The sequence below is a fragment of the Gymnoscopelus microlampas genome (genome assembly GCF_963454915.1).
Source record: "Gymnoscopelus microlampas genome assembly, chromosome: 6".
Taxonomy (NCBI): domain Eukaryota; kingdom Metazoa; phylum Chordata; class Actinopteri; order Myctophiformes; family Myctophidae; genus Gymnoscopelus; species Gymnoscopelus microlampas.
In genome coordinates, this window is record NC_139943.1 from 30,372,616 (window position 1) to 30,399,473 (window position 26,858).

Here is a 26,858-nt window from a genome sequence, read left to right on the forward strand (position 1 = left end):
ATTGTCAAGTAGGGAGATATTAAATTAGATTTGACATACCTAATCAAATAGCAAATGTTTGTAATTTTCTTTTACAAAAATGTTTCTGTTCCAAATTGTGCTTACTCAGCTGATGTGGAATCAATGGACTTGCATCTGCATTAAGTATTTAGGAAACACCCGGATTAATAGACTAATCATTTGTTTACCAACATTGAGACTGGACGCACAGGTGATTGTTTCATGCAATCAATTCTCAACCTGTTGTTTCGGGGTGCGCTGATTTAGGCACGCCCCAACCCCCTCTTGTGTGTTGGCTAGTGCTGCACACCCTAGCGAGACCTGACAGAATGGGTTTCATTGTGCGCATACTGGTTGCACGCATACTGGTTCTTAACAGTGTGACGTCGTCTGTTAAGGGGTCTATAGCCAGATTAATGAATGGAAGGATGGGTGTAACGTTATTTGTTCAAAGAAACCTATCCATAAACCTTCCATCTTGCCAACGACATCTGCTGAGCCTGACAGGTAATAATGGGAAGACAGCATTTGCTGGTCTATTTAGGGGGAGGGTGTAAGTGGCAGCCTGGGCCAGCTGCTAAATTAGGAAAAGCAAAAGCAAACAGTGGCATAACTCGATGCCACATTGATTGTCCAGGTGAAATAGCAGATATGAAGCCTGGCAGGGGTAGCATAGCTAAGAGACAAGCATCCTGTTTCAATCTATCAGGAGCATGCTACCAACTATCACCTCTAAAGCAGGAAATGAAAAGCAGAATGACCTTTGCATAAAAACTGTCTACTCTGTATGTATGACACCAGAGGTTCTCAAACTATGGGTCAGGACTGAAAGTGGGGTTGTGGGAAGATGATGTGGGGTGGCACTTTGACAACTGATAAAATAGAATAAATGTTCCTTCTCAAGTCTGTTTTATTTGTTTTTGAAAAGCATAGCCTGTTAATGCATGATTATTATTATTTACAAAATCTGCAGGAATCATAGCATTGTATGTATTTTCTAATAAATATTTCTATTCAAGGTTACCAATATATGCTTTATTTTTTAATATGCTTCATTTCAACTTTGAAATTGCACTAGGCCTACATTTCAAGTGTGGGGCAGTCAAAGCATTTCCCCCATATGGAGTCCTGGTATAAAACAGATTGAGAACCCCTGTTAGAGTGAACATCTAAAATAAAATGGCAAAATACAAGAAGTTGTGTATTCACTCTTTGATTGCCATGGGCGTGTAGACGCGTCCGTTGGCACTTAGTCCACAGTGCCATGGGCGCGTTAGACGTGCTGGGGCTTTTTAGTGGTTTTCCACAAGCTGGCGATGTTGGCTACCTTATGAATGACGCTTTCACTGCCAGATGACGTCAGACCCGGAATTGACCCGGAAGTTAAAAAAATCATCTTGTTTATTTCATGATGGAAGATCCCTCTAGCTGAATTCCGACTTTCACATTCCTTGTGTCCTCCACTCATGCCTAAGGCCCGCCCCTGCGAGGAGGAGAGGATTAAATGCGAGGACGGAGTGGTCGACCGGTTGGCCTCATAGGATTGGAATGCACTCTAGCGTCATTTCAAAGCGACGGCAAATTCCGCAATCACTTATGACGTGTCATACAGCTGGATCACTGGAACCAGAGGCATGGATGAAAATATACATGCATAGAAAAATATGCAGGTATAGAATAGTACAGAATAGAAGAATAGACAATTCATCAATGTGGATGGCCACATCGTTATCTTTATAGTTAACAATGTTGTGCAAAGCCATTTATTCCTGAAATAGGAATGAAGCGCCAGGATGCGCAAATCAGTCTCGCAGGTCTCCTGACCTGAACTGTCATGCTGGATGACATGCTTATTAATATGTTTTAGGAGATTTGTGGTATTGTACATTATTGCATCAGGTGAGGACAAGACAGCTAGAAGTAATGTTTGATAATAGCTACCTTAATTCCCTGAAAATGGCGTGTTTAATCCTTTGTTGGAGAAACCTTTTATTTTTTAAGAAAATTGATTCATATGTGGTCTGCTCAGACAATTAAGCTGTAGGAAAAGATCAAAAACAGATCTGGTCAGAAGGATCCATCTGCTACAAGAGAAAAGGAGGGCAGAACTGGTCTGGACAAGTAAAGCTTGTTGAAAAAGATTTTCACCGTTGAGAGAAAGTGTTTCAAAGTGTCCAAAAATAACAATATATAATATAACTATAATAACACTCCACAATAATAATCAGTGGAAACCCTTGATCCACAGCCTGGGGTCCACAATCACCATCAGACCTTCAGCTTATAAATTTGCTTACCTCTGATTAAAGTTAGGAGCTCTTGTATGAAAGTAGTTGTGACACTGCATTCATTTAAATCCTGTCATGCCCCTTATCATTATCGAATCACTCATCATGTATACGTACAGGTACATGATGGTTTTGTCTCTGACCTTTCTTTTTCCATTGTTCCACATATCTTACATCTGACAACTATGCAAGGTCTAAGACTTCCTCATCATGATAGAAGATTTCTCATCAAGATTTCACAAAAAGAAACCACAGCTATCGAACATAGCAATCCAAAAAATAGTTTTGGATTGGTAAGGTAGAACTGGTAGAACTTGAACCAATCAAGAACTGGTAGAACTTGAACCAAATGGACCCTTACGGGTCCATTTGGTTCCATTTGTACACTCTCAGAGTTACACACAAAAGGTGTTAATTTGGTTCAGGTACATAACAAGAAGCATTCTTAGTAATGATTCCACTGTAAAATACAGAAGAGCATTATGGACTGTGCTCAAGTCATCTGTGGTTTATGAATATGTGCGAGCAAGTCATTGTCTCCGCCAGGCCCAAGTGGTGGAGAGTATGTTTTCACTTTTTCCGTCCGTGTGTGTGTCCGTCCAGCTCCATACATGGGCACATGGTCTGTGAACAACTAACATTGGTCAAGCTTAATACTTTGTTCTTGTCAGCCTACATTGTTTACAGCACAGCTATCTATTTTTATATTTAATTCTTGTGACAATCCTGGGGGTTGTCAGGGTAACTGGTGTGGTTGTCATGGTTACTAACCATGTGTCATGTGTTTCAGAATGATTGGAGGGCAGAGTGTGTCATCAGTGGAGATCTGGCCCACCTGGATTGTCCTCTATAAAATAGGTGGCTGGACTTCACTCTTGTCCTCTCTCTCACCATGAAGCTCACTGGAAGCACTCCAGCCTTTTGGATTTTGGTTGTTAAAGGACAAGACCACTTTAGTAGAGGTTTGGGTTGTGTAGTTAGTTACCTTGCCATGATGTAACTCCAAAGGTGAACAAGAAATCTAAAATAATTGCGCCATTGAATAGAAATTGATCATTCAAAATATGCCTACATTGTATGGTAAAAAAACAGCTCTCAAAGTCACGCTTTTAGCACATAAATGAACACAAAGCAATTCAGTCAATATAGAACATCACCAAATCCAGTACTGTTTTTAAAAAAAAATAAAAATGTCAACTTCCTGCTGATTTTACTATTTGAAGATCCGAATCCTGGTCTGCGGATCCAGTCCGGGTTTTCTTTTTAATAAAAATGGCAAAATCAACAGGATGTTGAGTGACTTTGAGAGCTGTTTCAGCCTACAATGTAATTCAATGAGGAGCATATTTTTTTATTATCAATGGAGCAATTATTTTATATTTCTTGCCCACCTTTGGAGATGCATCATGGCAAGGTAACTACACAACCCAAAACTCTACCAAAGTGGTCTTGCCCTTTAAGCACTGTTAACCACCCCAGTATCCGTATTGTGGGTATAGCTTTAGCAGAAAATAGCCGATCGACAAGCTCACTGCGACACGTTGTGAGCTTGTCGATCGGCTATTTTCAGTCAAAACTTTCCTCATAATAACACAAAACAGAAAATACACTAGTATTGAGCCCTGAGGCTCACCGGTTACCCATATGGGGTTAAGAAAGTTTTAATAAAATAATTTAAACGTTCTTTGTTTGTGTGAGTTTCCTCATTTTGTTACAAACTCAGCCGTTTGCAACACTCTTGGTTGGTTGTTGCAATAAATACATTACATTTAAGTGGTTGAATTTATGTTATTTGTTATCCCTGAGTCACTAGAATACCTCAAAACGAAGTATGGAGCTCGGCCTATAATTGATCATTGATTTGATTGATATGCTGCATGCCATGAGTGCGAAGTGGTATTTTCTTAAACTTAATTCAGTTAATCATAGAGGATCTGTGGTCATAATACAGCACTGTTTGAGGAACTATAGTTGAAAACTTAAGACATATTTTTTAATGTCCAGTCCAAAGTGAGAACAATGGAGCCTACTTGATTTAACACCAAAACTGCTATAGTTTTGATCATCTGAAACTAAGGAATTTATAAATGACAAAAAGGGTATGAATTTCTATGACATTACGAAACATCTCTCTGTTTCCTTTCAATGAAAGTGTAAATCTGGGTTCAGACTCAGCCAGAGTAAACGTTTTCTAACAGATGGTTTTAAACAACCTAAATCTCAGTCGTGTCATAATGAAACCTTTCCCTGATCATCAGAGGGTGTATCTAGTAGAGCCAGTCATTCTGTCAGGGGTAGAGGTGTTTGCTGTGGATTTTCATCTTTTGACCTGTCACCTCTTGCTTTAACTTTAAATATAACCTCAAAATCCTCATTAATGTGAAAGGCCTGGTGGTGCAAGAGTAAAGTATAGGCTTCACAAGCGGATGGTTGTGGGTTTGAATCTTGGTCAGGGAAGATCTCAATTTTCGGTCTTTTTAAGGCGAGAACCATGGATGAAGCCCGCCTCCCTCCTCACGCCCTCTTTTAGCTCCGGTAGGAGAGGGAGGAGCATGGAGGGAGCCCACCTCCAGGGGGAGGAGCTTAATACATTTACATATTAATTAAAGATTTTTATTTTAGTATTTTTTGGCCACTGTTTTTTTTCACATGAATTTGTTTGAGACATGTTTTTATTGTTTTTTTTCATCACCAGTTTGTATTGACCACAGCTCCATTGTTTTTTTGTTGTATTACCCTTTTAGTTTTTATTTAGTAGTTGTTTTGAGTGAGCTTTGAACCTCGAACCTTTAGTTTGTGAACCTTTGATTTATCTTTTAAGCCACGCTGGCATAGAAGGAACAATTGGGAACGTCATCCTTAACCCGCCTTTTAGAATTTAGATGGACAGTGAAAATATTCTTCAGGAGCCTTGAACCCCAAACCTTCTGCTTTCAGACCCTGTGTTTAACTCTTGAGCCACGCTGGCATGGAAAGAACAATTGGGAACGTCATCCTTAACCCGCCTTTTAGAATTTAGATGGACAGTGAAAATGTTCTTCAGGAGACTTGAACCCCAAACCTTCGACTTTCAGACCCTGTGTTTAACTCTTGAGCCACGCTGGCATGGAAAGTACAAATGGGAACGTCATTCTTCACCCGCTTTTTAGAATTTAGATGGACAGTGAAAATGTTCTTCAGGAGCCTTGAACCCCAAACCTTATGCTTTTAGACCCTGTGTTTATCTCTTGAGCCATGCTGGCATGGAAGTTACAATTGGGAAACGTCATTCTTCACCCGCCTTTTAGAATTTAGATGGACAGTGACAATGTTCTTCAGGAGCTTTGAACCCCAAACCTCCTGCTTTCAGACCCTGTGTTTATCTCTTGAGCCACACAGGTATGGATAATACAAAAGAGAACGTAATACTTAAACCACCTTTTAGAAGTTAGATGGACAGTGAAAATGTGCTCCAGGAGTTTCGAACTTTAAACCTTCGGTTTATAAACCCCAGAGTTTTCTCTTGAGCCATGGTGGCATGAAAGATCCAACTGAGAACATAATGGTAGAATTTAGACATACAATGAAAATGTTCTGTGGGAGCTTTGAATCCTAAATTTTACGTTTATAAACCCTGGAATAGGCTCTATACATAGCAGCCATATTATGAAGACATTCACAGGTGTTACCAATGATACTAATGAAGGCTCTGTTCTGTTTAGTCTAGCACAGTAGTTTCCACAACCCCCATACCCATAACTCTGTTAGGAGTACGTTTCAGGCAATTTAAAGTTGATTGGTAGTGACTTTTTTTTTGGTCCCTAACATTCATCGAGCTCTGGACTTAGTCATTTTTTTTCCGTTTCGGTAGTGACACTACCAAAACGAAAAAAAAATTGTTCCCCCAAAAACCTGTTAGGAGTACGTTTCAGGCAATTTAAAGTTGATTGGTAGTACTTTGTAGTGACTTTTTTTTTGGTCCCTAACATTCATCGAGCTCTGGACTAAGTAATTTTTTTTCCGTTTCGGTAGTGTCACAATGGTGTCACAACCGAAACGGAAAAAAAATTATGGGTATGGGGGTCGTGGAAACTACTGTGCTAGACTAAACGGAACAGAGCCTTCATTAGTATCATTGGTAACACCTGTGAATGTCTTCATAATATGGCTGCTGTGTATAGAGCCTATTCCAGGGTTTATAAACGTAAAATTTAGGATTCAAAGCTCCCACAGAACATTTTCATTGTATGTCTAAATTCTACCATTATGTTCTCAGTTGGATCTTTCATGCCACCATGGCTCAAGAGAAAACTCTGGGGTTTATAAACCGAAGGTTTAAAGTTCGAAACTCCTGGAGCACATTTTCACTGTCCATCTAACTTCTAAAAGGTGGTTTAAGTATTACGTTCTCTTTTGTATTATCCATACCTGTGTGGCTCAAGAGATAAACACAGGGTCTGAAAGCAGGAGGTTTGGGGTTCAAAGCTCCTGAAAAACATTTTCACTGTCCATCTAAATTCTAAAAGGCGGGTGAAGAATGACGTTTCCCAATTGCAACTTCCATGCCAGCGTGGCTCAAGAGTTAAACACAGGGTCTGAAAGCATAAGGTTTGGGGTTCAAGGCTCCTGAAGAACATTTTCACTGTCCATCTAAATTCTAAAAGGCGGGATAACGATGACGTTCCCATTTGTACTTTTCATGCCAGCGTGGCTCAAGAGTTAAACACAGGGTCTAAAAGTCGAAGGTTTGGGGTTCAAGTCTCCTGAAGAACATTTTCACTGTCCATCTAAATTCTAAAAGGCGGGTTAAGTATGACGTTCCCAATTGTTCTTTCCATGCCAGCGTGGCTCAAGAGTTAAACATAGGGTCTGAAAGTAGAAGGTTTGGGGTTCAAGGCTCCTGAAGAATATTTTCACTGTCCATCTAAATTCTAAAAGGCGGGTTAAGGATGACGTTCCCAATTGTTCCTTCTATGCCAGCGTGGCTTAAAAGATAAATCAAAGGTTCACAAACTAAAGGTTCGAGGTTCAAAGCTCACTCAAAACAACTACTAAATACAAACTAAAAGGGTAATACAACAAAAAAACAATGGAGCTGTGGTCAATACAAACTGGTGATGAAAAGAAAACAATCAAAAAATGTCTCAAACAAATTCATGTGGAAAAAAAACAGTGGCCAAAAAATACTAAAATAAAAATCTTTAATTAATATGTAAATGTATTAAGCTCCTCCCCCTGGAGGTGGGCTCCCTCCATGCTCCTCCCTCTCCTACCGGAGCTAAAAGAGGGCGTGAGGAGGGAGGCGGGCTTCATCCATGGTTCTCGCCTTAAAAAGACCGAAAATTGAGATCTTCCCTGACCAAGATTCAAACCCACATCCATCCGCATGTGAAGCCTATGCTTTACTCTTGCACCACCAGGCCTTTCACATTAATTAGGATTTTGAGGTTATATTTAAAGTTAAAGCAAGAGGTGACAGGTCAAAAGATGAAAATCCACAGCAAACACCTCTACCCCTGACAGAATGACTGGATCTACTAGATACACCCTCTGATGATCAGGGAAAGGGTTCATAATACACGACTGAGATTTAGGTTGTTTAAAACCATCTGTTAGAAAACGTTTACTCTGGCTGAGTCTGAACCCAGATTTACACTTTCATTGAAAGGAAACAGAGAGATGTTTCGTAATGTCATAAAAATTCATACCCTTTTTGTCATTTATAAATTCCTTAGTTTCAGATGATCAAAACTATAGCAGTTTTGGTGTTAAATCAAGTAGGCTACATTGTTCTCACTTTGGACTGGACATTCAAAAATATGTCTTAAGTTTTCAACTATAGTTCCTCAAACAGTGCTGTATTATGACCACAGATCCTCTATGATTAACTGAATTAAGTTTAAGAAAATACCACTTCGCGCTCATGGCATGCAGCATATCAATCAAATCAATGATGATGATCAATCATAGGCCGAGCTCCATACTTCGTTTTGAGGTATTCTAGTGACTCAGGGATAACAAATTACATAAATTCAACCACTTAAACGTAATGTATTTATTGCAACAACCAACCAAGAGTGTTGCAAACGGCTGAGTTTGTAACAAAATGAGGAAACTCACACAAACAAAGAACGTTTAAATTATTTTATTAAAACTAACTTAACCCCATATGGGTAACCGGTGAGCCTCAGGGCTCAATACTAGTGTATTTTCTGTTTTGTGTGGAAAGTTTTGACTGAAAATAGCCAATCGACAAGCTCACAACGTGTCGCAGTGAGCTTGTCGATTGGCTATTTTCTGCTAAAGCTATACCCACAATACGGATACTGGGGTGGTTAACAGTGCTTAAAGGGCAAGACCACTTTGGTAGAGGTTTGGGTTGTGTTGGGTTGAGTTACCTTGCCATGATGCATCTCCAAAGGTGGGCAAGAAATATAAAATAATTGCTCCATTGATAATAAAAAACATATGCTCCTCATTGAATTACATTGTAGGCTGAAACAGCTCTCAAAGTCACTCTTTTTTAGCACAAACGAACGCAAATAAAGTTGATTCAGACTATATAGAACATCACCAAACCCAGTACCGTTTGTTTTTTAAATAAAAATGCTAACATCCTGTTGATTTTGCTTTTTTTATTAAAAAGAACTCGGACTGGATCCGCGGATCTGGATCTTCAAATAGTAAAATCAACAGGAAGTTGACATTTTTATTTAAAAAACAAAACAGTACTGGGTTTGGTGATGTTCTATATTGACTGAATCAGCTTTGTTTGTGTTCGTTTACGTGCTAAAAGAGTGACTTTGAGAGCCGTTTCACCGTACAATGTCAATGAGGAGCATATTTTGAATGATCAATTTCTATTCAATTATTATACAGCAATTATTTTAGATTTCTTGTTCACCTTTGGAGTTACATCATGACAATGTAACTACACAACCCAAACCTCTACCACAGTGATCTTGTTCTTTAACAAGCAAAATCCAAAAGGCTAGAGTGCTCCCAGTGAGCTTCACGGTGAGAGAGAGAACCAGAATGAAGTCCAGCCACCTCTTTTATAGAGGACAATCCAGGTGGGCCAGATCTCCACTGATGACACACTCCGCCCTCCAATCATTCTGACACACATGACACATGGTTAGTAACCATGACAACCACACCAGTCACCCTGACAACCCCCAGGGTTGTCACAAGAATTACATATAAAAATATAGCTGCAAGCAGCGATAATATGGGGCCAGGAGAGAGAAAGAGAAATGATAATTCCTTTAACAGGTCAGTTCATGAAAGTCCTTGCGGTCTTGTTTCCAATGAGTGCCTGTGAGCAATTAGGGGCTAAGAGTCTTGCTCAGGGACAAATTTCATTTCATCGACACATTTGCTGACCTGGCCTGGAATCGTACCTGGGGCAACCAGAGTCTCTGGCTCCCTAGGTGGGATCACTAACCACTCAGCTATGGCTATGGAATAGATTGAAGAGACATAGAGAGAGACAAATGCAATAGATTGAAGAGACAGAGAGAGAGACATGGAAACGGAATAGATTGAAGAGAAAGACATGGAAATGGAATAGATTGAAGAGAGAGAGAGAGAGCGCCATGGAAACGGAATAGATTGAGTCATGTTTTTTGCATTTCAACTTAAATGAGTCTGCATCAAGTGAGGCTTGAACCGGCAACCTTACGGTCATGAAGCACTCTTAGGTAGCTGCAACACTACCTATAGTGCTATATCTTTGTCCAGGCTGTTATTGTCTGTGGAGGATCACAAACTCTTGCCTTCTGTCATGACCCAAGCCCCTGTTTCACTAACACTAAGATCACTCGTTCACAAACCATTTACCAATGAAGAAATTGTACATCTCCTCAGAACCAAAATTAGTGAAAGTAGCCGATCTACAAGCTCACAAACCATTAAAAGTTGTCAGATTGTACATTGGCTATTTTCACAATGAAGTATGTTATACATTGAAAAAACATACTCTCATTGCTATCTGAAAAGTTGTGAGATTGTAGATCAGCTGTATGTAAAAAACACTCAATTAAGTATTTCATGTTATCTTTAACAATTGCAGATGTATTCATTGATAGTCATGTTGTGTGAAATGCAACTTGGATGAAGTCTGCACCAAGTGAGGCTTGAACTGGTGACCTTCAGGTTGTGGGGCACACATTTAAGCGAGAAGCCACCAACAGACAAGAACCTGTGAAAAAGGAGATCACACAGATCATACAGTTTCACGCAAATAGCTGAAAAATCCTGGGTTTAAGTGTTTTTCAAACTGCTCAAGATTGCGGACAATCTAAGGGCGGTGCTTACTGGTCAACGTGATAGATGTGTTCCTCATTAGTCAAGGCACATGTGTAAGCAGGTCTAATGGCTGTCGGCCAAACGAGGCATGACTTTTGCCTGTTTAAAGTTTCAATTTTCAAAAAATTGCTATAGCGCCCCCGTTTGACCAATTGGAGTAAGATTGGTTTCAGTGATATTTGGAATGGCCCTTTACATTTCTGCAAAGTTTCAAAGAATGGTAAGTCTGCATGTATGTGTTAGGGGCAGATGAATAATTGTCATAAAACTGCAATATTCATTGGCTCATTAAAGCTTCATTTTTTCACTTATGGAAGATATTTTGCAAACGTTTTTTGGTATAGGTCCAAAGTTCATGTGTAAAAAGTTTCGTGCAGATTACTCAAAAATCCCAGGAGGAGATAGGTTTTAACTGTTTTTCATATAATTCCAAATGGTGGGAGATCTAAAGGTCAGAGGTCAAAAGTCAGAGTGTGAAAGTTGTTCAGCATGAGGAGACGCATGTGTGCATCGAAGTTTCATGGCTGTAGGTCAAACACGGCATGAGTTGTACCTGTTTTAAGTTGGCATTTTTCAATTGAGTGCTATAGCGCCACCTTTTGACGAAAGATTGTGAGAATTATTTCTTGATCGTTTTTCATGACCATCTATCATATGGCCGAGTTTCATAAAAAGCGACTGCACGGTTCAGCCAGAACTGCCAAAAGTGGCAGAAGAAGAAGAAACGGAATAATGCGAATAACAATATGGGTCCATGCTGGAAGCCTGGCCCCATAAATAGATAGCTGTGCTGTGAACAATTTAGGCTGACAAGAACAAAGTATTTTTTTAACGACAGGACTGTATGGCATTTTGTTTATACTAAAGTATTGTATGACTTCATTTTTTATGACCCAGTACGAGTTTAGTTTAGTGTAAACGGTAAAGATAACATGAAATGCTTATTTGAGAGGGTATGTTTTTGCAATGTATGACATACTTCATTCTGAAAATAGCCGATCTACAATCTCAAAACTTTTCAGATAGCAACGTGTTTCTGAGCTTGTAGATCGGCTGCTTTCACTGGTTCAGTTTATTAATCAACAGACAACCTCAGCCTGGACAAAGCTATAGCATTGTAGGTAGTGTTGCAGCCTGTCAATCCGAAGGTTGAGGGTTCGATTCCTGTTAATGGCAATAGGTTGAGATGTCCAATCCATCCATTCTGCTTCCATGACTCTCTCTCTTCAATCTATTATGTTTCCATCTCTCTCTTTCTTCAATCTATTATGTTTCCATGTCTCTCTCTCTTCAATCTATTCCGTTTCCATGTCTCTCTCTCTCTCTCTCTCTCTCTCTCTCTCTCTCTCTCTCTCTCTCTCTCTCTCTCTCTCTCTCTCTCGCCTAGATTGTCCTACATTTTGAGCAGTTTGAAAAACACTTAAACCCAGGATTTTTCTGCTATTTGCGTGAAACTGTATCATGTGTGTGAATTCCTTTTTCACTGGTGCTGCACTGTTGGTCCAATGGCTTCTCGCTTCAGCATCAGCCTCTGGATCGCAGGGTCGCCGGTTCAAGCCTCACCTCATGGTGGCTACTTTTCAATTGTATCGCACAAAACATGACTGTATCAATTAATGCATGTGCAACTGTTAATGGTAACATGAAATGCTTCTTTGAGAGAGTATGTTTTTGCAATCAATGTATGACAAACTTCATTGTGAAAATAGCCGATCTACAATCTCAGAACTTTTCAGATAGCAATGTTTTAAGAGCTTGTAGATCGGCTAATTTCAGTCAGAGGCAGCCTTTCAGTCCGTAGGGCGCTGGTTCAATCCCCGTCCCCGACAATGTATTGAGGTGATCATGATTTGGCATTCTTAGGTTTACACGTAGTGTTTCTTGAGGATAGGCTTAGGCGTTGTTTTACTGAGGTTAGGGTTAGTGAGGGTTTAAAATGCTCATGTTAATTGCATGGTCTTCTTTCTCTCAAGTTCAGTCTTCTATGTTTCTATGGCTTATTGTGCATATTACTTATCATTGCTTCTTTCTTATTTCTTTCTGCATTCCCTGGCCCCGTATTATCGCTGCTTGCAGCTATATTTTAATATTGAATTCTTAAGATTTATCAAAATTGAATGCTATATTTCTTTGTAAAATGTATGAAGTTGATTATATTGATTTCAGAATTAATGATAGTTGAAATTACACATACACCTAACCAATCATTATCATAAAATATTGGTTGATAACTCACTATCTTTGATTTTTGACAAAATAACTGGTGTTTCGGTTGTGACTGCACTATTTCGGTAGTGACTGTATTGTTACGGTAGTGACCATAGTATTTTGTTTACAAGGCTGTGCCATAGTCACTTAACTCTTTTTGCTAAACATTCATTGTTGACATAACACATACACCTAACCAATCATTATCATAAAATATTGGTTGATAACTCACTTTGATTTTTGACAACATAACTGGTGTTTCGGTAGTGACTGTATTGTTACGGTAGTGACCATAGTATTTTGTTTACAAGGCGGTGCCATAGTCACTTAACTCTTTTAGCTAAATATTCACTCATAACAATGTTATGAGTGAATAATGTTTGCTTTATGTTAGAAATATAATGAAAAATGATCAATAAAATATAGTAATTCATTATTGAAGCAATAACAATAGGTCTCATCTTCCATATGTATTTGGAAGGACAAACAATATTTGCAATTAATATTGAAATTAAGTATTTTGTAACTGAAACACTTGACTAAAACATTTACAAGTCACTTGAGCATGCATGCATCAATATTTTCACAGATTTGGCTTTTCGAACAATGCTTTAGACGATGATGATGGTACTGTGCACCATGGTGTCCATGGTGCACAGTACCATACAGTATTGTCCTCCATTCGCAGCTGTAAAAGAAGCGTGGATGGATTGTGGATAGTACAAATAAGTTGATGAATGCTCAGTGTACCTTTGTTAGTGGGCAGCTCTTTTGGAAGGATTGCGCTTATTCTGCGTATCTGTTCCTCTTCCACGTAGATGAGCTTGACTTTAAGAGATAGGAGTGTGTTATAAAGGGCTTTAGCTGTGGGCTTGTCGGATTCGTACCCCTAGCTACTTGTGATTCTGCAGTTAGCTTCATGGTGGCTCCAACTCCATAAGCAGGCCCTTTTCTGTAACCAGCTTCCAGGTAACTCCAATTTACAGCAGTGAATCCCATCTGGAAGGTTCTTTCCTTGATATTGAATGGTCGGCCCATCACTGATGAAGACGTTTTTGGGTGTTTGGATTGTTGTCCTTCAGGAACTAAATCATTGGTTGAAGTTGAACACAAATGGCAGGATGGTCATGTTTCATGGAAGGCGATAAGACATTGTGAGTGTACCATATGTTGTGTACACAGACACACACATGTGGTGTACACAGACAACACTTCTAGCCCACATCTCTGTATCACAGCTTTTGTGAGTCTGATCTCCTCTACTTCTCATAGTAGAGAAGATCGAATGCTCATGCATTCCTTTTTCATAGTCCTCTGTCTTCATGAGCCACAGGTACCACCATGTGACTCCAGTCCCTGATGCACTTGTGGTGTGTTGGAGTGACTTCCTATACATGAGACATGTATTGGGATTAAATAGATCATTAGATGATATTAGTACACATGTAAGGTCTGACTACTTAATTGTTTTTTAAAATAATGTTTTCATTGTGGGACTGCAATTTCAACCAATTCGGTAGAATGGTCCATATATATATATATATATATATATATATATATATATATATATATATATATATATATATATATATATATATATATATATATATATATATATATATATATATATATATATATATATATATATATATATATATATATATTGTTCAGAAGTCAAATGTATAAAACACAACCTACGCATCATCTTTAAAGAACTGTTGTTTTATTTTATTTCACTGAAATATTTAAAAAAGTAAAATAGCACAGAAACATGTTAATATATTTAATGGCTTGGGATATTGCATAAGTCACATAGAGCATGCCATCCAGTTTGTGCATTAGCTTTTAATGGGACACCCTGAGTAAATAACGTTTTGATACGTGCATATGTTTTGGGATAGCAAATGGAGTATATTATGTAGGTCTATAGTGCAGAATTATGTAGGTTACTTGTAGATTTTTAATTATAGGCTATAGGTAGGCTACTGCAGTGCCACCAATTAGGTGAATTAAAAACACATTCTATAACCGATTTGTTAATTCGAATGAACTAATTCTATCCAACATGTTTTCATTATAAATGTTAACGAACATGGATCAGATACTGTATTATAAAAATCCTTTTCTCAACTCCCCTAGCCAATGGATGCTGATAGTGTACTAGCGCGCTTCTTCACGGTTTGGCGCCTTCTCACGGCAGGCCGCAAGGTGGCGCCCTCTTGCAGTTTAAACTGAGCAATACCTCCTCCCTCATCCAGCCTCTTGGCGCTACAGTACGGCGTGGGCACTTTGGCCGTGTTGCCGAACTTGGAATAGTCCACCGCGTACATGCCGTCCTCCTCGTTGACCGTGGGGACGAAACGCTGTCCCCACAGTATCTCCTCCGACACGTAGGAGGTCCTGGCCTGCGTGGTGATGCCCGTGGTCTCCACGACCCCCTCCAGCACCACGATCACCTCCACGTCCTCGTTCTGGAGGTCCGAGGCCGACAGGTCGTACAGGGGACTGTCTTTGTTGATCACGTGGCTGATGATGAGGGGCGACACCAGGAAGATGCCGCTGGTGTCTATGGGGTTGTCCAGGGCGATGTCTATCTGATCGATGGGCACAACCTCGCCCTCCTGGGTGGTCGTCCGCCTGACCACCTATATGCACAGTGGTGGAAAAAGTACTCAAATATTTTTACTTAAGTAAAAGTAGCAATACCACAATACAAAAACACTCTGTTTAGTAAAAGGCCTGTGTTAGTGTGTTCGAAGTGTTACTTGAAACTAAAGTACAAAAGTATTGGCATCAAAACATACTTAAAGCACCAAAAGTAAAAGTAGGCTACTAATGTAGATCGGCTATTTTCAAATAGCCTAGGTATAAAATTGGGCTAAAGTGGTTAATGTATGTTTTATAATGTAATGGTAATGATGTAGGCTATATCTGCAAAGTAACTAGTAGGCCTAACTAAAGTTTTCAAATAATTGTATATAGTGGAGTAAAAGTATAATGTTTGCCTCTGAGATGTAGTGGAGTAGAAGTAAAAGTAGCCTACTGAAAAAAATGGAAATAGGCCTACTCCAATAAAGTAAACAATACCAACAAATTGTACTTAAGTACAGTACTTGAGTACATGTACTTAGTTACTTTACACCACTGCACCTGCATCCGCACGGTGGCGCTGATGATCATGCTCTTCCTCAGGTCTCCCAGGCGGATCATGAAGCACATCTTGTCGTTGCGCACGGAGATCACCGCGTGCTTGCTGAAGATGAGCGTCTCGGCGCGCCGGTGCGCCTGCGCGGTCTTCATGAAGATGCAGCCCAGCATAATGGCGTTGATGAGCAGCCCCGCGATGTTCTGTATGATCAGAAGCAGGATGGCGGACGCGCACTCCTCCGTGACCATGCGACCCCCAAAGCCGATCGTCACCTGGACCTCTATGGAGAACAGAAAGGCCGAGGAGAAGGAGTGGATGTCCGTTACGCACGGGACAAAGTCGTCGTTCCCCGTCTGGTGCAGGTCTCCGTGCGCGAAGGCGATGAGCCACCAGATCATCCCGAACAGCAGCCAACTGCACAGGAAGGACATGGTGAAAATAACGAGCGTGTGGAGCCAATTTTGATCCACGAGGGTCGTGAAAACGTCCTGCAGGAACCGTCCCTGCTCGCGGATGTTTGTGTGGGCCACATTGCAGGTCCCACTCTTGCCCACGAACCGAGCCTTCCTCGGCGTGGCCTTGAACTTGGGCTGGTGCTGGACATCCTCGGCCAGGCGCGTCAGCAGGTAATCCTCAGGAAGAAGTCCTTTCCTGGACAACATATCGCTCCCATACTATTCACTCGGGAACTTTGTTTGGCTCTCTATCCCCTGTCCCGTGTCTTTTACAGCAGACACTCGCCTGTGAGCCGTTGCTCCGGAGCGACAGCTGGAGGCAGGGAAGTTTCTGGAGGCATGTGCGCTCCTCACGTTGCTCCCAGCAGGTCAGGTGCTCCACGCTCGTCCCCCCGAGATCCTCATTCAGCACTGCAGCTGTCCCCTGTCAGTCACCCTAAATCACCGGACACCCGCCCTGGTCCGTCCCTGACCCATTAATCACCACCACGCACACCGGGCCGGCACGCTTGCCGAGAGCACCGACCAGAGAAGGTCGGAGCTGCGTGGAGGTTGTTCATAATCATAACGATGCCGGATTATAAACGGGCTTCTTCTCTAACCCGTGTTTTATCACCTTGAGATGAGAAGGCACTAGGCAGGCGTCCAGAGCAGAGCGCTCGGTGCTACGCTGTGCTCTCTGTCTGCCACTTCAGTGCAGCTGGGTAACGTGATACAGGGCTGACAGTGTGTTGTGCGTTGAGGGGGGGGGGGGGGGGGGGGGCGTTCCTCCTCCTATCACTATTCAGACGTTATAGCCTATTGTCCTTCATGTACACTGTAACCCCCATGTGTTAATTTAACAAATGTTGTCAACTTCCTGGGCATTCTGAGGATTCCCAGAGTTAGACCTATGCACATAACATATTAGTTAATTTTCATTATAGGCAGTATGGTAAACTATAGCCTACCTTGGGTCAGGTCAGGTACTTAGTACAGTAATATCTTTCCATTAACTTCCATTTATCACTTCACAGGGGATTCAAGTCCCCCCCCCCATGCACACAATGTACACACAACCCGGGCAGTAGTAAATCAGAATGACTCCATAACCAGTAACAATATTAGCCCTGGCATTTCCATAACATGATAAATATAACCTCTGACTCCCTCTTCCCCATTCATAACACCCCAGACATTTATAGATAAATAAGCAGATCACTTCATGCTTCAGGCCAGGGTCTTAAGTCTGTTACTGCATACAGTAGGTATGGCTCTCCCACATGTCACTGAAACCTGTAAACTATAGAGGACTGCATGGTCCTCTATAGCAGTGCTTCTCAAAGTGTGGTCCGGGGACCCCCCAGGGGTCCTTGGGGGGGTTCCAGGGGGTCCCCAGCAAAATTAGTTGTAATTACATCAAATTCAGTTTAACCACTTTAAGCCTATTCATTGGCTATTTGAAAATAGCCGATCCACAAGCTTGCGTTGTCAGCTTGTAGATCGGCTATTTTCAAAACATCTAAAAACAATGTGAAGAATCTGGAATATTTTTGGCACAAAAGATTTTTAGATAGAGGTCCTTGGCCAAATACTAAATAGGCTACATATTTATTTGGGGGTCCTCGGTATGAAAAGGTTTGAGAACCACTATTATTGCATAGATAGCATTTCAAATTGTATGAAGTCAAACAAACAAAAAATCTCTTTCCTATTTCTATCGGCGTAAACACACAAAACACCACCATCCCAAGCCAAGTCCTCCCCCCACCACCACCACCACCACCCCCAAAACAACAACAACAACAACAACCCAGAAGGAAAACACAGGTTTTGAATGATAGTTCAAGTTTTTATTAACAAAGAAATAACATTTTTTATATACAAATATAATACACGATTAAAAAATAATTATAATCCATGGTACAATTGCACTTTGAATGTCTTGCCTTTGTCCTTTCCTTTCTGGCCTCTGCCCTACAGCCTAATTTTATACTCCGTAGTACGACAGTATTAGCCTGGCTCCATCCCCTGAATCGCTAGTCACGGCCATAAAAAAAAAAGGTTCTGGAGTGAAACTAAATGAAAATTCAGGCTGAGTGTCAGGCTACGACAGTATCACCCGCCAAAAAGATCCATCTAGTGTTGTTAGCTTGTAGATCTGTCCTTTTTGCCAAGCGACACCCATGTGTGACAGAGTATAAATTAAGCCAGTGGTTTTCAACCTTTTCAGGCCGTGACCCCTCAAAATAATAATTTGAACTGGGGACCCCCCCACCCTGATAAGCACTTGGAATGTAAGAGTTGAGGCATTCAATTTAGTTTGACTCGGTTCCACAAATAATATTGTGAAAATAGCAGATCTACAAGCTCACAACGCCTCGCGTTACAAGGCAGCTTGTAGATCGGCTATTTTCACAATTTTTGCCTCTTTCTTATATTATTTGACAATTTGGCCAATGTTTGACCAGTTTTTATAGTATAGTTTGTTGATTACTTTTGATGCAGTAATGGACTTTTATTTTTTGAGGTATTAAAAAGGTCTTAAAAGTCCTTAAATTGACACTTCACCGTCAACTGGGGACCCATCCCCCCCAAAAAAAAAGAAACATATGGGGACCCACCTGGGGGGTCCCAACCCACAGGTTGAGAACCACTGAATGAAGCTACAATTTCTCCGCTACTTGTCAGCTCGCACAAAGGAGGCGAAGACGCTGTCGTCCTTCTCGAGCAGGGCCTGGGGTGTGTCGTACTCCAGGATGATCCCTCGCTTCATCACAATCACTAGGTCGGCATTCAGGATGGTGTGAACACGATGCTGCAACAACACACACATGTCACTGTGCGTTTAACTATTCACATGTTAATATGATCAGAGAGCCTATGATTTCATAATTTTGACCGATAACAGGCTCCTTAGCATAAGGGCTAATTCATACTTCACTATGTGGTGGTTTCCCTTGCCAAAAAGAACACATTTCAAGTAAGTAATTAAGTCAGAGAGCTTATTGTTGGTATTAGCTGAAAACGCGGGAGTCTTCCTCCGTTCCAATGCGCTGGACACCCGGGAGATGGATTGCTGAGGTGGAGCCCCACACTTACCATCAGCTCCCAGTACTTACCGCACTCAAGCCGTGCTTGCTCATGTGCCCATTTGGCGGTGCCCGGGATCGAACCCATGACCTTGTGGTCCAAAGGCGAGAGCTCTACCGACTGAGCAGCCCGCACACATTTCAATTAATGGGACACGTTTTTCACTTTAATATCAGCTTTTTTTCCCAGCGAGTGACACTATCATACATTTAAGTATATAGGAAGTGCCTCCCCATACACAGATAGGGAGGCTTGCACTGTAAAAGTAAGTGTGTACAACTATCTGTACACTATGCTCCTGATGTAGCTTAATAAAATAAAGTGTACAATATCTGAGTCAAGCCTTGCATTTAAAAATGGAGAGCCACCAGAGGAAGTGCACCTGCTCCACATCCGGAAGTAAAAAGAAACTTGTGTTTATAGGCTATATGTTAGGCTTTGTCACGTGACCACTGTATTAAACATGACATTTGATTTTACATTTCTGTAGCCGTGCTGCAGTCCTCTTCTAAAAGGCTGCAGATTCTGCAATTCGTCCACTTTAAAATCCTCTTTTCCAGTCAAATACACATCATAAAGCATGTCATTTATGCTATCTGTTGTTCTCATCATTATGGTGGGTTTTGTATAAGCAGAAGGTGAAATTAAGGGCATTCCGATTTCACTGGACACATAAAAAACGTGCTTTACATAATGCATGCACACCTCTAAATATATAACAGGTTATGCAGTGCTAGTGATTCTGGGTCACTTAATGTTGTTTCTTGCCTAGAATTAGGATGAAAGTAAACGACATCAGCAGAATGAAGGACAGAGTTCAATTTAAAGGTAACCAGAGAGGGAGAGAGAGAGAGAGAGAGGGGGGGGGGGAGAGCTACTGTACATGTACAGTACATTGTGCTGAAAGCAGGGACACTGCAGCAGGGTCATACTCACTGCTATAGCAGTCACTGTGTACTAGGGTGATACTCACTGCTATAGTAGTCACTGTGAGTGTGTACTAGGGTGATACCAGTGGTGTGTTTTAGTGTTTTTCTGAGGGATACGATAATCATTCCTTGCACGACATCTCCATGGTTGTCGAGATATGCTAGCGCTTTTTCAATGGATGAAATGAAATGAAACGGTCGCTTGGCAACGAACATTTTCTGCAGGTCACACTACGTATATAGCGTAACACGGTAGAACACACCACCGAGTGATACTCACTGCTATAGTAATCACTGTGTACTAGGGTCATACTCACTGCTATAGTAACCACTGTGTACTAGGGAGATACTCACTCACTGCTATAGTAACCACTGTGGCTGATGATACTCACTGCTATAGTAACCACTGTGTACTAGGGAGATACTCACTCACTGCTATAGTAACCCAGGGATTTAAGCAAAATAAAATCTTGCGACTGAAAGATTTTGTTACGTTAAGTCCTTATGTGCGATTTGTGAAACAGCGTGAAAAGAGCGCCCACACTCTATAGCGCTGTGTTTCATAAACAATAAAATAAAATTATAAGAATAGATTATGATGTTTGGTTGTATAAATCACAGATTGAGCCTTTAACCTTTGCTTTTATGAAATATCCAAGATCATTTGGGTTTTCTGGGAGATTGAACATATACATATTCTATTGCTACTTTAACCACTTCAAATACTCTTTAATCTTAAAATAACTAAAACGTGTCGCAGACGTGTTGTGAGCTTGTAGATTTATTTGTAGACCTATTTTCGATGCATGACATCCTTCCATAAAAGACATAATGTGGAATCCAAATGACTAAAATCAGTCCATGGTAACCACTGTGTGCCTGGGTGATACTCACTGCTATAATAACCACTGTGCGATCAGCAAAGGCAGTCATCACCACTTTCTGCAGGATACTCTCCTGTAGGGAAGAATGCATAAAAGGGGAAGCTTCAACAAAACAGAACCCAATGCTGATTGAGAATCCCATGCAAAGCAAGACATGTCAATATAGTATGACAGACCAACCACACCCTCATAATTCTCTCTCGCACGCACGCACGCACGCACGCACGCACGCACGCACGCACACACGCACACACACACACACACACACACACACACACACACACACACACACACACACACACACACACACACACACACACACACACACACACACACACACACACACACACACACACACACACACACACACACACACACACTTAAAGTACCATTACTGTTATGTTTTACAGTAAAACAGCTTTACTGTAAGTGTATTTTAGGGTCAAACTCTCTCGCCGTGAGTGTGCATAATGTAACAGACCCATGCTGATATAGAAAAGGTGATACTGGTTGCTGTAGTCCTAAACCCATTCTTCATGCAGAGATAAAGGTCTTACTTCAAGATGACAAGGACCCCTTGACTTTCCAACCGCTCCAGGGCCTCTAGGATGTTAGTTTTCAAGCTCTCCTTATCTTGTCAGAACTAACTGCATCATCTCCTGCATGACAAGCTCAGCTCTTTATTCCCTGAGGGGCCTGTGCCACATTGCCAGTACAAACTGACTTTGCGACAGGCCATTTAAGTATATTAATGAACAGGGCATTCAATGACACCACATACAGTACTGTAACTGGATCCTGTTTTGCAAAGGTGTGTGCGTGTGCGTGTGTGTGCGTGTGTGTGTGTGTGTGTGTGTGTGTGTGTGTGTGTGTGTGTGTGTGTGTGTGTGCACTTGCCCCCTACCCCTCTTCTTCTTCTCTCTCCCCACTCTTCTTTCTACGGAATCTAACGTTGCGATGGGAGTGATGTACAAAAACAAATTTCACCCACTTTTTTACCTTGTAAACCTGTGATGTGACAATAAACCTGATTCTGATTCTGTGTGTGTGTGTGCCAGTGGTCACATTAGGCCGGTAATTGGCGGCATATATGCCATTTTGCCAGTTCTGGACTTTTTTAGGACAAAAGCCAGAAAATATGATTCCCTCCAGACATCCTGGATGAAAAAAAAGACCAGCAATTTATCATTAATATCACAGCAAATCAGCGGTGGTCATCTGCTTGTTTTGCGATAATTTCGCAGCGATTGCAATTCACAATGCACAGTATGTATCAATCCTTGTAAGCCCCACAGTTAAGCATGTGGGCATGTAAGTGATGTAATGTCAAGCTCTAATTGGTTATTTAGCACCACAACACTCTAGTGTCGTTCATGGCGTACATTGACCATTGATATGGCTGTATTTAATACAAATGTAAACTGTAATCATGCCGGACATTCTGGCTGGCAGTTTACAATCCTAGCGTGTGTGTGTGTGTGTGTGTGTGTGTGTGTGTGTGTGTGTGTGTGTGTGTGTGTGTGTGTGTGTGTGTGTGTGTGTGTGTGTGTGTGTGTGTGTCAGTAGTCAGTATGCATAAGTGAAAGTAACTGAAGTGGGAAGCAGTCATTTGCTTACACTGTCTCCCTTCAGGCGTTCTTGGACTGACTGAAGCTGAGAGCTGCAAATGCCTGCACTACACAGTCAAAGCCTGTATTCATTTAACAACTGAGGGTGTATAAATGGATTCGTAACACAAGCCTCTTTTTCTTCCTTCATGGTCTCATCTTCCTTTGCAGCTGCCTATCATTTTCCAGGTTGTTGTAGTTAAACGTTGGTCAACCTCTCCCTCCTTGCTACATGTTGTCATGTCTACAGATGAAAAACTTGTGACCTTGTTACTCACTCAGCATTTCTTTCTGCCCTCTCCAGCCTATCCCATCTTGTTCCTTTCATTATAACCCTTTGACCCTTATACCTTTACTGTATGTTTAATATACAAATGAGTTGTTTCAATTAGCATTTGTATCTTCATCCACACCCCCATTTTCTTCTCCCAATTTATGTCAATTCCCGATTCTCCCATATAGTCCCTGTCACTGCTGACCTCTACTGGTTGGCCCTGGGGAGTGTGTAGTCAACCATGTGTCTCATCTGATACACATGAAGTTACCAGATGCTTCTTTTCACCTGACAGTGAGAAGTTTCACATGTGGAGGAACACGCTATTCCTCTCAGTACAGCTCCCAGTCCCTGCTGTACAGCCTCCCCGCCCAAGCGACAGACCAGCTTGTTGGAGCGCCTGGCCAAGCCAGATGCATCGTGAAGGATTCAAACCTCAGTCTAAACGAAGATTGGCAGGAACTTCTGTCCCTGAGCCACCTTTCCCCTAATTTACTTTTTCCGTACTGTTTCCATATATCCCCCTTATGCCTGCTCTACAGAACATAATTATACACAATACTAAGTAGTGTTATTCAACAATAATGGTGACTCTTAAGCTAAGGGCTTAGATAATTAATTGAATAATCAATTAATGGGATCATCATGCTAGACTTTATGCTAGTAAAATGTATGTTTTTGTTGCTAGTTGTTCAGATAAGATCAACATTTATTATCATCTTGTACACACATGTACTGTATTTGTACACTCTCAGAGTTAAATGGACACAATAGACACACACTCACTGTGGCCATATCTATAGATGCAGTGGCTTCGTCCATGATGAGGATGCTGCTCTTCCTCACAAAGGCCCTGGCCAGACAGAACAGCTGTCTCTGACCCTGACTGAAGTTCTCTCCTCCCTCAGTCACCATGGCATCTAATGGAACACAAATAACCAACAGAAATGAAGCTGCATGAGATTTCTGCTCACATTTGTGATAGGCATTTGTGAAAAATAAAACTCAAAACTGTGATACATAAAATCTGAATTGCAAACTTTGCAAACTTTTACCATTTTTATCTTTTATTTAGGTGTGAATGGACCTACATAATTTCCACTGCACGTGGCAGTAAGAAGGCATTAAAGTGTCTGACTCTTGTTGAGGCATTTGTAAACCTGTCATACCATTTGTAAACCTGAGTTCACCAGTAGGGATGGTCACGGTATACCGTTTTTCCGTATATCGAGCTGCAAACAGCCACGGTATTGATGGTATTGAAGATTTCCGGGCCCACTGTATTCTTTTGTTTTAATTTTAATATGCGCATAAAATGTAAATGAAAGAACAACACTAAGCTTTAAAATATTTTTACTCAATTCATAATGTGTCAGTCAGTTTCATTTGGGCAATACATGGCTTATAAAATGTGATAGGCTAATAAAACGTAATATGGGAAATTATCTATCAGAGTTTAGCTGATACATTTAAGCATAAACAAAGTAGAAAATGATTCACTACCAGTTAACATAAAGTAAAAAATAAAATAAAATAAATATAAAATACAGTGAAATACCGTACACATGGTATTTTCTTAGATACCGTACTGTACAGTAACATGTCAAACCATTTTATGTTTGAACCACATGGACACTACAGTAGCATCCCTATTCTGGGACCAACATTTGGCGAAAACAGCCTATGTACAAGCTCACAACGCGTCACGTTGCAATGCATTGTGAGTTGTAGATTGACTATTTTCAGCAAAGAGATTTGGTGTAGATGGGGAAAAGGTGCGGACCAAGTACAGACAGCTGGGGGAATCCGGTCAGCGAAGTATACAGGCTTTAAGCGGTTAATGATTTAAAACAATTTCATTGATTAGACAGCAGTGTGGGGAAATCAAAACAGAGTCCCTTTGCATCAGAAACAATGTTATTCATCTCACTGAGTTGTATGCATCCAATGTGTTTGTCATTGTAGTTAATATACTGTAAGCATTTATTGAGTGTCCACTGTACAAATCATTAAGTGACAGTGACAACCAGCCTCCTACCACACGCGCTACAACACATTAGCTAAATGAGAGGGCACAGTTAATTAGCCGTTCATTTACTGGTGGGTGATGATCGATTATGGCTCTAGTGAACACCAGGATAAAGCACATGTCAGACTCCACCTAACATCCTGGCACTACTCCTTATATCCCTACTTTTTTGTTTTTCAATAGTTGTTAGTTTCTCACTTCTTGATAGATGCTAGTTTCTTCTATGCCAATATAGTTTGACTACTTGTTCACGTTTCTGTTATTAGATGTGTTTTTTTCTTGACCACAAATGTTTAGAATATGTTTTAGAGAGTTGTTTAGATAGATGCTAGGTTCATTGTTTACCTGGTATCCTAGTTTCTCTGAGGCATTACAGATTGTTCTCTCTGCACTCTACTTATGTGACTATTTACCTTGCTGTTTGCTGACTAGGGTTCATTCTTACTGCTTACTCTGATCTCGCTCTGGATAAAAACATCTGCTAAATGCATAAGTTGTAAATTGCATTATAACACATAACTTCACTGGTAGGCAGGTGTGTGTGAATGGGTTATGTGAAGTATATTGTAAAGCACATTTCAGTGGTCGGAACGACAAGAAAAAGAATGTTATATAAATGTCTTTTAATATAAATTAAAAGTGCTTGTCCTTGCTCTTTTCTGAACCATGGCTGCTCAGCACTCTATGAATACACTAGAGCAGAAAGAGTTGTTTTTGATTTGTTTGTGCCTGATGCCATGACTACACATTGAGGTTAGTTAGTTAAACAGTTGAGGATATGTAACCCATCATACACTGCATGTCACCAATCACCCTGATTGCTATTTAGTTATGCACCGGTGTATAAATCAAACCTTCCTCATCCTACACAACAAGTTTATTGTATTATATTATATTATATTATATTATATTATATTATATTATATTATATTATATTATATTAGCGTATAATAAAATTGCATGACTTCTTCTCTGGTCTGGAGTTGGCAGCATGGCTTGTACTGAAAGTAGTACTAGCAAGTCATTAGTAAGTAGCTTAAAACAACTGCAAGTTTTTTAATCAACTATTAACAAATACTTAACAAGTCATTTGTAAGTAGCTCACTAATAGTTATTGTACAGTGTTAACCAACCATCTCTCTTTTTCACACTCACCCAGGCCTCCTGGTAAAGATTTGACCACAGGTTTCAGCTGTGCGATCTCCAGAGCTTCCCACAGCATCTCATCTGTAGCCTTCATCTCTGGATCCAGGTTGAAGCTACACACGCACACACACGCACGCACACGCACACACACACACACACACACACACACACACACACACACACACACACACACACACACACACACACACACACACACACACACACACACACACACACACACACACACACGCACGCACACGATGTTCACGACGTTCCATACAATTTCATAATAAATGTCCAAACACAGTATGACTGCTGGCCCTTCACGAATCATATAATTGGTCCTCACTAATACTCATCTTAATATGGTACCATTTTTGTCTACTCGTTTTATGTCTCGGGGGAGGGCTGTGGACAGTTCAGTTTCTATTCCTGGAAAGTTAGCATGCTAAAATAGAAGCCATTGTTCTTGCGTCAATAACAAATTAAATACAAAACATTTTTGAAAGTTTGAAATTACCAAACCTGC

General features: G+C 40.7%; 2 protein-coding genes across 2 annotated transcripts in view; both read right to left on the reverse strand.

The window, feature by feature from the left end:
- Window positions 1-14,491: 14,491 nt before the first annotated feature.
- Window positions 14,492-17,045, reverse strand: kcnj11 (potassium inwardly rectifying channel subfamily J member 11). The gene is made up of 2 exons (XM_084059175.1): window positions 15,936-17,045; window positions 14,492-15,430 (listed from the first exon to the last, which is right to left on the reverse strand). Exons 1-2 carry the CDS (start codon window positions 16,593-16,595, stop codon window positions 14,921-14,923), a joined length of 1,170 nt encoding a protein of 389 aa, XP_083915301.1. The 5' UTR covers window positions 16,596-17,045; the 3' UTR covers window positions 14,492-14,920.
- Window positions 17,046-18,087: 1,042 nt separating this feature from the next.
- The window catches only part of abcc8 (ATP-binding cassette, sub-family C (CFTR/MRP), member 8), a gene marked incomplete at its 5' end in the record, with an annotated part of 72,372 nt that continues 63,601 nt past the window's right edge, over window positions 18,088-26,858 (reverse strand). Inside the window, 4 exons of the mRNA XM_084059993.1 lie at window positions 18,088-19,185; window positions 21,284-21,346; window positions 23,941-24,074; window positions 26,339-26,442. Of these exons, the coding sequence (XP_083916119.1) occupies window positions 19,048-19,185; window positions 21,284-21,346; window positions 23,941-24,074; window positions 26,339-26,442 (439 nt within the window). The 3' untranslated portion in view covers window positions 18,088-19,047. The remainder of the gene's footprint in view (window positions 19,186-21,283; window positions 21,347-23,940; window positions 24,075-26,338; window positions 26,443-26,858) is intronic.